General features: G+C 37.9%; 1 protein-coding gene and 1 long non-coding RNA gene across 2 annotated transcripts; both read left to right on the top strand.

The window, feature by feature from the left end:
• Nucleotides 1–530: 530 nt before the first annotated feature.
• Nucleotides 531–3,645, top strand: LOC138069351 (uncharacterized). The gene is made up of 3 exons (XR_011144078.1): nt 531–641; nt 886–970; nt 3,576–3,645. It is a non-coding gene; the product is annotated as an uncharacterized lncRNA (long non-coding RNA).
• Nucleotides 3,646–5,355: 1,710 nt separating this feature from the next.
• On the top strand, nt 5,356–7,873 carry KIAA1586 (KIAA1586 ortholog). The gene is given in 6 exon segments (XM_068960608.1): nt 5,356–5,529; nt 5,531–5,984; nt 5,987–6,622; nt 6,625–7,090; nt 7,092–7,210; nt 7,213–7,873. Coding segments are annotated over 6 exon segments (2,106 nt in total). The 3' UTR covers nt 7,470–7,873.
• Nucleotides 7,874–13,806: the final 5,933 nt, after the last annotated feature.

The following is a 13,806-nucleotide window of genomic DNA, read 5'->3' as shown; positions in this document are numbered from 1 at the left end:
ATGCTGGGAAGGATTGAAGGCAGGAGGAGAAAGGAACGACAGAGGATGAGATGGTTGGACGGCATTACCGACTCAATGGACATGAGCTTGAGCAAATTCCGGGAGATGGTGAAGGACAGGGAAGCCTGGCAGGCCGCAGTCCATGGGGCTGCAAAGAGTCAGACAGGATTGAGCGACTTAACAACCAATTATAAACAAAATCCTGGACACTATTTCACTAGAAAGTATCTAGACGATAGTTTTGGTTTAAAAAAGAGAGAGAAAGAGAGAGGGGGTGCTGGGAAAGAAAGATCTCTTATGATTTTACTTGAATAGCACAGTCTTTAGGAGGAGGGCAAGCCTCGTAGCTCCTTGTTCGCGCCACTCCGCACGCGGAGCGGTGTCGCGATCGGAACTACATTTCCCAGTAGCCTTTGCGGCGAGGCTGGCCGAGCGGACTACAGTTCCCAGAGGCCCTGAAGGCGGGAGAGGAGGCGGGCGCTGTGTAAGGGAGGCTGGGCGCCGCTACCCTAGCGGGCGGCCTCTGCCAGGCGCGGCTAGCGGTCTTTTCTGCTGTGGTGGCAGTGACGATTCGGGAGACGGGAGACGCAGGGTCGGAAATGCGTGGTGGGCTGGGCCCGGCCTTGTGCAGAGTCCGGCAGGTGCTGGGCGGGACCTGGGACTTGGGGGCTCTATGGTCCTGGGGATCCTGGGCTCCGGGGGACTGCGGAGCCGGGGGTGCGGCGCGGGTTCCGAGGCCCGTTGGCCCCGCGGGCAGGCTTCCTTCGCGGGGACTGGGGCTCTTGGGCGGTCTCCTCGAGAGCTCTGCCTTTTCATTCCCTTTGGAAAAATTGCCTCCTGCGAGCCGTGGCTGTCTGGATAACCGTGTTTTGGCTTACTTTATAGATAATAGAATGTGTCCCTTCCAGCTGGGCCTTAGGCGTCCGAATCAACCGTGGAGGAAAACGAAGATGACATCCAGTTTGTGAGTGTAAGTAGCAGCGGTATTTGGGTTTTTCCGAGTAAGAGATTGTGCGGGACAAGCCGCGATGTGATTTCCCTCGCCTGTTCACTCATCGTTCAGCAAACGTGTGGACGTCTCATCCCGACTGGACACCGTGGAGCAGGGCGCAGGAGCGGGTATCAGGGTGGACACCGTGGAGCAGGGCGCAGGAGCGGGTATCAGGGTGGACACCGTGGAGCAGGGCGCAGGAGCGGGTATCAGGGTGGACACCGTGGAGCAGGGCGCAGGAGCGGATGTCAGGGTGGACACCGTGGAGAAGGACACAGGAGTAGAGTGTTTGCCCAGAGAGAGGTCTCAGCCGCTTCCTTAGCCATCGCAGAGACTGTGGTCTGTGGGCCTGTTGGAGCCTGGATCCCGCCTCCCCATCTCCTTTGCACATGGAGCCGCTGGTGTGCACAGGGTTCTGGTCTCCTAAGACTGTGTTTGAATTGAGACCAGAGTAACTTCTGAAAGATGGCCTCCAGGTTAGGGAGAAGGGGCTGCTAGTGATAGGGAAGGAGGCGGGCTGCAGGAGGTCAGCATCAGAGCCTGTGTGTCTCTGTAGAGTGGGGGCAAGTGCCCTGAAGACCTGACTGAGCTCTGAGGTCACCCTGTTACATCACAGTCCCTCAGGGCAGGTTCATGGTATTTTGTGCACCTCTAGATAGGTGTAATTTAAGTGTTTATGTTATGTGTTTTACTTTTGAGAAATACAGTAAGACTCTATAAAATTGATTTGGAAAAATAAATAGGTACAATTTTAGTGTCATACTCTGAGGTTTAAATGCATAATTATATTACAAATTCTGACAGTTAACATATCCACTTGTGTTCAGCTGAGGTTTAGAACTCAATTTAAATTTATTTTAAATGTAGAGAATTTTTTGTATCTTTGCATCCAGAGGAGTGTATATCCAACCTGATAGAACCTCTTATAAATAGAAATAGCCTTGTTTACAAATAGAGGATTAAAATTTGACAGCTCCATAAGAAGTGAATTATATGCTCTGAGTGGAATTGCAATATGAGAAGAATCTAGTAAAAATATTCCTGTTGCATTTAAATGGTGCCACAGAAAAATTATAATTCAATTCTATTTTAAGCTACATTCAGATCATAATTTACTTTCCTCTCACCCCATCCTATGCTGGGTTCCATTAGGATGTGTTTATTACTATATTTTTTATAGTACCATCCAGCAAAGATGAAATGCTACTGGGTACAACTCTCTGCTTGAGTGTTCTCAGATACAAAAAATTTTGCATTCTTTTTATATCTTTTATCAAGAAGAATGTTACTACTTGATGTTTTCTGGTTTAGGTTTCCTAGTTTTTTCATATAAATCTAATTTTCCAGCCATCAGTTTGCATTATGGCATAGCATCCTCTCTGTATATTGCCGTATATGTAAACACCAAACTAAACACAATATTGTTTATTGATGCTTTTGAACTGTGGTGCTGGAGAAAACTCTTGAGAGCCCCTTGAACTGCAAGGAGATCAAACCAGTCAATCCTAAAGGAAATCAGTCCTGAATATTCATTGGAAGGATTGATGCTAAAGCTGCAACTCCTATACTTTGGCCACCTGATGCAAAAATCTGACTTCTTGGAAAAGATCCTGATGCTGGGAAAGATTGAAGGCAGGAGGAGAAGGGGACAACAGAGGATGACATGGTTGGATGGCATCACTGACTCGATGGACATGAGTTTGACCAAGCTCTGGGAGTTGGTGATGGACAGGGAAGCCTGGCGTGCTGCCGTCCATGGTGTCTCAAAGAGTCGGACACAACTGAGCGATTGAACTGAACTGAAACACGATATGCTGAAAGAAAGGAATGATGAAAATTGGGGAGTACAGAGAGCACCGGTATCTTTGGCGTAATTTTTCTGAAGTTCAGTGTACTACAGAAGAGGCCACCAGCTGGCTCACTGTTCTCCTTGCCCTCACTCTACATTAGTACTACATTACTGTCTGTCTGGATTGGTTATCTTAACTAATCATCCCCCATTTCATACTCTACTAATCTTCCTGAAACACACCTCTAATGTGGTTCCCATCTCAACACTACTAACTTGATTCCTTTGCCTGTAGAATAAAATCTAGATTTTGACTGGGGTATTTAAGGCCTTATTGATATTGAAGGTAGTATGTGTGTAAGGAAAGGATTGAGGAAATTTGATATTTGATTTCATAAGGATAAAGAGGATGAAGCCAAACTATCAAAGAACTCCATGATTTTGAGCTTAGAGATCTAAAAGATTATTGATAACCATCCCAGTTATAAAATACTATACCATGATATCTGTATTTTTAACATTATCCTTGGACTATTTCCCTATTTCCAAGGAGTACATGGCTTTTTCCCCTCTCTGTATATTTAGGCTCTTTTCGGGTTTTATCATTTTGCGTTATTGGTCTTCTCTGAATCTTTACCCCTGCTGCTTCTGTTTCTGATTATTTTGTGCCACCTATGAGGCCTCTTCTTCATAGGAATTCTTGTTAATTCCAACCAAAAAACCCCAGTGATTGTAAATGTATATGTGGTTTCAATGATTGTTCATGACTTGTAAGTTTGCTGACTTCCTTTTTAGGAGAGACCATCAATACCTGTTCTTGAATACACTGAGCTGATCTGTGGTGATGATAAAGAGCCTAGAACCTATGGTAGTGATGTAAGTATGTTTATGTTTCTTCAATTCTGTCATTAAGTGCAGTATGTTCTGGATATGGCTTGAACTGGCTTGCAAGAATCGATTGTTAAATTTGAGCCGATTGTTAAACATAGATATTATTAAAACTTCAAGTATAACTCAGCCATAAAAAAGAATGAAGTAATGCCATTTGCATCAACATGGATAGACCTAGAGATTATCATACTAAGTGAAATAAGTCAGAAAGACAAGCACAAGACAAGGATGATATTACTTACATATGGAATCTAAAATATGATACAAATGAACTTATTTACAAGACAGAAATAGACTTACAGAGATAGAAAACAAGCTTACAGTTAACGGAAGGGAGAGAGGAGAGAGGGATGAATTAGGAGTTTGGAATTAGCAGATACAAGTTCAGTTCAGTTCAGTTCAGTTCAGTTGCTCAGTCGTGTCCGACTCTTTGCGACCCAATGAATCGCAGCACGTCAGGCCTCCGTGTCCATCACCAACTCCCAGAGCTCACTCAGACTCACATCCATTGAGTCAGTGATGCCATCCAGCCATCTCATCCTCTGTCTTCCCCTTCTCCTCCTGCCCCCAATCCCTCCCAGCATCAAAGTCTTTTCCAATGAGTCAACTCTTTGCATGAGGTGGCCAAAGTACTAGAGTTTCAGCTTCAGCATCAGTGCCTTCAAAGAAATCCCAAGGCTGATCTCCTTCAGAATGGACTGGTTGGATCTCCTTGCAGTCCAAGGGACTCTCAAGAGTCTTCTCCAACACCACAGTTCACTGCTATATAAAAAGAAGATAAACAACAAGGTCCTATTGTGTATTGTAATAACCTATAATGGAAAAGAATATATATAACTGAATCAATTTGCTGTAAGCCAGAAGCTAACACAACATTGTAAATCAACTGTACTTCAATTAAAAAGTTCAAGTGTATAAAAATTTAAAAGAAAATAGGTTATCATTACATTTAAGGTAATAGATATGCAAACCTCTCTATATCCTAATGTCTACACACTTGAGGTTATTTGTGTCTGTTGTACTGTGTGGTAGAAACACTGTATAATGGTGTGCTCCTGAAGGATGATGGGAGTATTTACAGCGAGGTAGTTGACAGACTGCACAGCAGGGGTTGGTTTATTATTTGCTGATTGTCTAAACTGAAGAAAGTGATAGGTAAAATCTTAATATGGATTAAGCTTAAAAATGTGATATGTCTCTAACTACTAGATGCTATTCTGTACGAAAAATTGAGGAAATCTTGCAGTATTTGAAAACTCTTCATTGATTCAACAAAAATGTTGATGTATCATTGATGAATGAGTGGAGTTCTGATATGTATATTTTTTAACTTTCTTCTTAATCATGTACATGAAAATATCAACCATTCTTCACACTAGAACTGTCTTTACTTGTATAATATATGAGCAACTTTTATGTTGAATTGGGTGATAATCAAAAATTAAGTCAGATTTTGTGACATTATTATTGGCAATATAATTTAAAAAACTGATAGTGGATTTTTCAAGAAATTGCAAGTCATTGAAGTTATAGGCACAAACTGAAAATCAAGGTAAGTATTCGGATTAAATTTTATTCCTAAAATTAAGAAATCATTAACAGAACTTTTTGCATTAACCCTAAAAGTGTTATCATAAATTTTACTTATATTTGTAAAATTATTTTTCAGATTTTGTTCCCTAAGATGACAAAATGACAGGGTGATTTTTTGCATTTTTTAAATGCGAAGAAGGTGAAAACAGATACAGAAAGTAGCGATAGTAATAAGAACTGTTGTGGGTTGTCTAAGTCAAAGGAATTGGATTTCAAATATGCTGAACAACCAATCATTGAAGAAAAGCCATCATCTTCATCAAAGGAAAAAAATGGATAATCTTGTGCTTCCAGATTGTTGGAAAGAAAAACAAGTGGTTATGTTTACAGAACAGTACAAATGGCTTGAAATAAAAGAAGGTAAATTAGGATGTAAGGATTACTCAACAGTTCAGCATTTGGGATTAAAAGCAGAAGATCATGTCCACATGTCCAAGGAGTGGATTGCATATTTGGTAACCCCTAATGGCAGTTATACAACTACTAGATAGGCTTCTCTGTGAAAAAAAATTAAGCAGCATGATGTTTCTAAAGCCCATGGTAACATTCAGGATTTGTTAAAGGAATCAATTAATGACTCAGTTTCTAATTTAGTGCATAAATAATGTAATAAAAATATTGATGCTACTGTAAAAGTTTTCAAGACGGTTTATAGTTTAGTAAAATATAATAGACCTTTGTCTGATATTGCAGAGGCTGTAGAATTACAAGAAGAAATGGGGTGAGAATAGCAGAGCGTGTCGCAAAAGAAATGAAGATGACAATATTTAAGGATATTATAGAAGAGAAGGCCAAAATCTGTGTTATAGTTGATGAGGCATCCGCGGTTTCAAAGAAGAGGATCCTCGTGATTTATGTCCAGTACACAGTATAGTCAGCTCCTGCACCAGTTATGTTGTTTGTTACTTTAAAGGAACTGGTGTCAGCCACAGCAGGATGTATTTTCAATACGTTATTGAGCACTTTAAATGATTGTGGCTTCACTAATGAATATTTGAAAGCAAATTTAATTGCATTTTGTCCTGATGGTGCTAATATAATGCTGGGTAGAAAGTCCGGAGTAGCCACAAAGTTGTTAGAAAATTTTCCTGAAATTATTATTTGGAACTGTTTAAACCATCAGTTGCATTTGTCACTTGATGATTCAATATCTGAAATAAAACAAGTGAATCATTTAAAAATACTTCTTGATAAAAGTTGTTCCAATTATCATCCACCGAATAAAAATCAACACAAGCTTTTAGGGAATGTACCTAAAGATCTTGAAGTTGAAATTCTTAAAATTGGCCAGGTAAAGGGACCCAAGTAGGCAGCTTGTAGTCTACAACCTGCTACTGCTGTGTGGCATGCATATCCTGTATATATTTGCATTTCTCTCATTTGCATTCTGGTTTGGCAAAGGTTAGCTAACATTCCAATTTCTTGTAAAACCTTGCTTTAATGATTGACATTCTTGAAGAATTTTGACTACTTTTAACTGCACTACAGTCAAGCTCAACTAACATTCAGAAAGCACAAAAATTGATCGAATGCACAATAAAAACCTTGGAAAATTTAAAAATTGGTACTGGAAAGCATGAATCTCAAATCGAAAGTTTGATTAAATCAGGTAAATTTAAAGATATTCCATTTAGTAGAAATAATAAATTTAATGCCCTTCCTAGGAACATGTTACTAGAAAATATAATTCAACACATGAACTTATGTCTTTTATCGAACAGGAAGCATGATGAAAGTATTTTGAATTATTTTAATTTGCTAGAACCTTCTACATGGCCTTATAAAGATATAACTTCACCATGGATAACTGGTGAAAAAAAATTATTTGTGTGAAATTTTAAAATTTGAAGTTGATTTGAATGATTTTGGGGAATTTGTAAATAATAATATAAAGTCAAATAATATTTCAGTTCCTAAAGCTAATAGCACCATTGTAGTCAGTACTGCTGAAGTAGTGCTGAAGCTGAAAGAGGTTTCCATTTAATGAACATAATTTGTACAAGGGTGAGAAACAGTTTAACTATAGGTCATATATCCGATTTAATAACAGTAAATTTGTTGGAAAAAGAATTAGCTGGTTGGGATGCAACTGCCTTTGTAAAATCCTGGTCAAACTGCAACCACAGGTTAGCTATAGATATGAGAGTTCAGCAAAAGTCAACAAGAGCTTATGAGAATCCGCTGGCTCTCTGGAACTTACAATAAAGGGTACTGTGTTGGAATTCCCTTGTGGTCCAGTAGTTAGGACTCGGTGCTTTCACTGCTGTGGCCTTGGTTCAGTCCCTGGTAGGGAAACAAAGATCCTGCAAGCTCGCCAGAAATAGGATTGTGTATGATTTGTTATTTGTAAGTTATGTGTTCTGCACACTATATATACATAAATTTTTATTTTGAAAGTCAGTTGTTAAACTTTTATCCATATATTGCTGTTTAAAGGCATTCTCCAAATAGATTGTTTTTAGGAGCGGTGATTGTTTTTAGGAGCAGTGGGTTTTTAGAGGTTGGCCCATGTCTGCTAGAGTAGGCTGAATATGTATTTCATGGACTCTATAAGAACATCCAATGATTCCACTTTTGCTTTGTTTTACATTTAGTAAGGATATAATAGAGTAATATAACCCAGATTACTTCTAAACCCTGAAAGTTATAGCAAATAAAAGAGATAGAATAAAAACTACAATCCATGTGGCTTTTGTCTTTCTTATTTCCCTATCTATGTTATCAAATATGGTAACCACTAGCAACATATGCCTATTAACATTCGAAATGAGTAGGACTAAGGAAGCAAATATTTAATTTTAACTAAATATAAAAAGGAAAATAGTGTAAAATATTTTATTGAACTCACTTGTTTTTTAAAAAATACATTTTAAGTTTGTTATCTTGCTTAAAAGGTGATTGTTAGAGTGTGCTAAGTCTGGTATTACATATAAACATCACTGAGTTAGTGTCAGTGTATGTATTCAGTGTATTTTTTCCTTTGAATCAACGTAACATAGTGTGTTTATCTGAATATTTTAGGTTGACAAAAGAAATTATAGTGATTACTTTTGTAAATCAGAGTTGGTGATTAAAATAAGGTGCTTGATTATTTTTCTATTTTAGACATGAATACGAACAATTTTTATTTTAAAATGAAGGCATGCTGAAAAAGAACAAGCAGAGCTGCAGAAGCTAGTACTGCACCTAGGACAGTAAACAGAAAGACTGGAGGAAGGTCTGTGGCACTATCACAGTGAATGATGATTGCAGTTTGTTACAGCAGAGAAAAACAAGCTATAATTTTACAAAAAATAAGACAGTAAAGTCGACAATATTGAGACAGTTCCAGAAAATGCATAATGAATGAATGAATGAATGAATGAATGAAGTTACCTTTCAAAGGTCAAAAAAGAATTGAAATTTAGGCACCTGAAATCTCAGTGAAATTTCTAACAAAAAATTTTTAAAGGATTGAGTATGTTAAATTTGGCCAGATATGAAACAGCTTGAATTCTTGCATGAAAAAGAACTAGCTTTACATAGATAGGTAGTAATATTAATTATTGCAGTTATAGAAATTGTTAGAAATTTATGAGTTAAAGCCTGAAAATATCTTGAAAAAAAGTACAGTCTTTAGTTGTCACCAAACGTTGCTTGTGGAATACAGAAATACTTGAAAAATTACAAGTACTTTTCTTTAGCTTTAGATGAGTTACGTAACGGAAGAGTTGCTGTCCAATGAACACTTGGAGTACCTTTTGTCTCATCAGGCTTAAAAGCTTATGAAATAACTTCACTTCATGGCCTGAGAAGTCAAATGTATATAGCTATATTTTAATTAATTATCAAAAGAATTTCAGCTAGATGAGAAAAAAAAAAAAACTTTTTGTCACAATAACTGGTGTTCCAGCTAGGTTAGGTCAATGTCAGATTTCACTGGGATTTTTAAATGAGTCTAGTGTTTCCCTATTTCTTTGTTCCACTGTTTGATACAGTTTGAAAGTATTTGGGCTCAGTTTTCTGAAATGGTTTCTCTGAGAGATGTCATGAGTACAGTTGTTAGGTGTTAAGTGCTGTGAATCAATGTCAGCTTATAGGAGGATTGCTGAACAAATTAAAATACAGTAAATTTAGTGATCTCTGCCAGTTGGTTGAATTGTGAAAGAAACTTACTATACCATTAACACCAGTTCAAGATTTTCCTGCAACAACAGAAATGCTAGACAAATACTTGATTAGTAATTAGAGAAAATGGCAGTTTTGCGCCCAGTATTACATAGCATATGAATGATCTAAATTTGAAACTCCAAATATGGGGAAAAGCCCATTTCTGCTACCTAGACAAGTACTAGAATTTATTTTGAAATTGAAACTTTAAAAATCAGGTAACTTCACACATATTTCTAATAGGAATCAGTATGGGTCAGATTTTAACTTTGACAGTTATATAAATTTACTATAAAAACTACTACAAGAAAAAACTTTAATGTTATTTTTGATCAATTTAGAGTTGCTTTTCAATTTACCCACTAACACTGAATTCAGTATTAATAATACTGAATTGACATAAGATTTATTGAATTTACTTAATTTGGACAAATGTAGTTTGTAAACTGATGTGCTTTTGCTCTGAAGGCAAATCAATTCTTTTAAAAAAGATGAACAGAAATTTTTCTGTGTGGATTTAAAAATAAAAATATTTTCTTTAAGTCTCCTTGTGTCATTCTTGCTCCTTCCAATCCATCCTCCATAATAACTCAGGAATGGCCATTCTGAAATATACATTTATTCTTAAAACTTTTATTGGTCAAGAAGATATTCAGATAACGGAAAACCTAACTTAAATCACTTGAATGGACTTATTTTGAATAACAAATCTGGAGAGGGCTGCAGGCTTTGGTTGAGTAGCTCGATAGTGTCATTACTGTGTTATCTGGGATGCTTTTGGCCTTTTAGGGTTACAGGATGACTGGCACAGTTTTGTACATGCTGGATTGAAGGCAAGAAGGCCAGGCTGGAACAAACCCTGGATATCAAAAAATTAAGAGCTTTGCCAGAAGCCTTTTCAAGTGGGTTTGCATTTCACTGGCCAGAAGTGTATGAATGTGGCCATCCTTCATTGCAGTTGAGGCTTAGAATGTGAGCTTTTACATTTCCTGCTTCAGTAATAAAGGTAGGCAAGCGGGGGAGGAATGTGATTTACCATTTTTCTCCCCTGCTGAAAATTCTTTGCTAGTTTCCTACTGTCTTCAATCTTTCTGCTTCCCTTATAAGAGTTCAATTTTTTGTCTCCGCACTACCTCCTCCAACTAGGTAGTGAGTTTCTGGGAAAGAGTTGGGCACTGGTGATTAGCAATGTCTATCACATAATAATAGAATCTCAGTAAATGTTTGCTTAGTTTTGGGTGTTTCCTATATGTCAGTTCATTTTTATGAGTTGTTTACATCTCTAAATATTCCTATTTCCCAGTGAACTTTTAAGGGAAATAAGATACTCTTCAGTTTTAAATTTCAGACATATAGTTTTTATGCCTTAATTAACCTTTCATGTTTACTTTGAAGAGAAATTGAGGTAGTCTTAAAAATTAGTTGGAAATATTTCCTATTTGTTTAATGTTGTAGTGATGTTCATGGTTTAGAATTTTCAACAAGATTTTTATACTTACCATTTTTAATAGCAACTGATAATGTGGAAAACAAACAAAAACATCTTAGAACCACTGAGTTTTTGCCTCATATATCCCAGGCTTGGAACTGAAGAAGCCAGTAACCTGGAAATGCCAGTGGTTGCAGACAGAAAAACCCTGCAGAAAGCCTGCCCTCTCTAGTCAAAGGATCAGGGAAGAGCAAGCTAGTAAGACAGAAACTATTTTTCTTTATACAGTAACCTCTCTGCTTCTGCCCACTACCACAGAAAACATGGTAGCTTCATCCAAATCACCAAAGGCCATATGGAGAGCCTAGACTTCATCTCTGCCAGTTTGTAAGAAAGTACCACTGACCTGAATCCCACCTCACTGCATTGATATCAGAGGAGGCCTAATGGAGAGTCATGACTTTTACCTTTGCTCAGCATTAAGCCTCTTCCTCAATTTCAGGTATTAACAGAAGATAACTAGGAAGCCTGGACTACTTCACTACCTGGGAGTAACTAGGCAACAAACCACATCCCCCTTCCTGCTCCTAAATTGGTATCTGTGGAAAGTTTAAGATCTAAGGTCTCATAACATAATAACCAGTTGTATCTGTTTCAATAATAAAGTCACATGTCATTCCTAGAACCCAAACTATCTCAAGTGCAAAAAGAATAGATACCAACTGAGTTGCCATAGATGCTAGAATTATACAGATTTTAAAGCAGTTGTCATTAAATGCTTCAATGGGCAGTTAAGAACATGCTTTTGAATTTGGAACAAAAACATAGAATGTATAACAAAAAGAGTAAGTCTCAGAAATGGAAGATGTAAAGAACCTATCTCATGTGAAGAGTCAACTCATTGGAAAAGACCCTGATGCTGGGAGGGGTTGGGGGCAGGAGGAGAACGGGATGACGGAGGATGAGATGGCTGGATGGCATCACCAACATGATGCACATGAGTCTGGATGAACTCCAGAAGTTGGTGATGGACAGGGAGGCCTGGCATGCTGTGATTCATGGGGTCGCAAAGAGTTGGACACAACTGAGTGACTGAACTGAACCGAAAGAAGATCCAAATGAAAACTTCAATAATGGAAAGTATAATAACCAAAATAAAAACCCTGAATTGATTCAGGAGAAGAATGGATGGAACAGAGGAAGGAATCTGTGAATCTAAAAGTAAAACAATACAAGCTACACAAACTGAACAAAGAGAGGAAACAGACCTGGGAAAAAAACGATCCAGCTACAGGGACCTCTGGGGCTGTAACAGAGTTTGGTGTTCATGTCACCAGGGAACCAGAAGGAAAGGAGGAGGGCAAGGCTAGAAAAGTATTTGAAGATACATTTTCTGAAAACTTCCCCCTCTGAGCAAAGACAAACCTCAATTCAAGAAGCCAAGTGAATTTAAAGAAGATAAATCCAAAGCGATCCATACCAACTGTATAGAGTCCGACTTTGGAAAATAAAGATAAGTCTGGAAAGCTTTGAGGAAAGGCACCTTACATATAGAGGAAGATAATTTGAATAACAGAAGAGACCAGAAGGAAGTGGCACAGTTTTCAGATACTGAAAGAACTGTCAACATAGACTATATGGTGAAAATATCCTTCAGGAATGAAGGAGAACCCAAAACATTTTCAAATGAAGGAAAACTAAGGAAATTTGTCATCTACAGACCAATGCTAAAATGAATGTTTAAAGGAAGTTCTGTAAACCATTAAAGGAGAATCTTGGAACATCTGAAAGAAAATACAGTAAGTGAAAAATAAGAGTAAGCAGAAAGCAATATTGTGTTACTTAAATTTGTTGTGAATATATGTTGCAAGCACTGGAAAAACCACTGAAAGTTTTTAAAAAATATAATTGATATGCTAAGAGAGAAGAGAAAATAGGATCATATAAAATGCTCAAGTAAAACCAGAAAAGGCAGGTAAAGAGTGGAAAACAAAAACAAAAGAAGGAAAAAAGAACAAGGTAACAGATGTAGTATATGTTAATCCGTCTAGACCAATAGTCATTTTATTTATTTATTAAAGTTTTTATTTGACCATGCCACGTAGCTTTTGGGATCCTACTTCTTCAACTAGGGATCGATCCTTGGTTCCCTGCTATGGAAGTGTAGAGTCCTAACCACTGTGAAAGTGAAAGTGAAGTTGCTCAGTCGTCGTGTCCGACTCTTTGCAACCCCATGTACTGTAGCCTACCAGGCTCCTCTGTCCATGGGATTTTCCAGGCAATAGTACTGGAGTGGATTGCCATTTCCTTCTCCAGGGGATCTTCCCAACCCAGGGGTTGAACCCAGGTCTCCCGCGTTGTAGACAGACGCTTTACCATCTGAGCCACCAGGGAAGTCCAGGGAATTGCCCCGGTAGTCACTTTTTAAATGTGAATGGTCAAAATATGGTAATTAAAAGAGATTATTGAGTAGATTAAAAAAGTAAGATCTAACTATATGTTGTCTACAGAAATATTTAGGTATAAATCTAACAAAAGATGTGTAAAGTCTATATGAGGAAAACAAAATTCTGAAGAAGGGAATCAAGATCTAAGTAAATGGAGAGATATTCCAGGTTCATGGATAGCAATACTCAATATTGTTAAGATATCAATAGCAATTGCTATTCAGATGTGTAGTGCAACTCCGGTTCACCTTCTTTTCCTTACAGCCTATCTCCTCATACTCCTTAGGGCTCTTGTAATCTTCTTTGTCTCTGATAGTCTAGAATTGGATGGAAATGTGCCTGTTGTTTATCTTTTTAAATTTATTGTGCTGGGTATATGATGGACCCTTCAATCTGGATACTTATATCCCTGAATTCTGGGAAAATTTATTACTTTTTGTACAAATCCTATGTATATTCTCCCACCCTTCCTTCATTTTATCTCTCTCTGCAGTTTTGTGTGTGTGTCTCCCAACCT

This window comes from Capricornis sumatraensis, chromosome 22, assembly GCF_032405125.1.
Source record: "Capricornis sumatraensis isolate serow.1 chromosome 22, serow.2, whole genome shotgun sequence".
NCBI lineage: Eukaryota > Metazoa > Chordata > Mammalia > Artiodactyla > Bovidae > Capricornis > Capricornis sumatraensis.
The sequence above is the reverse complement of the archived record's forward strand: the minus strand, read 5'-3'. Positions and strand labels throughout refer to the sequence as shown.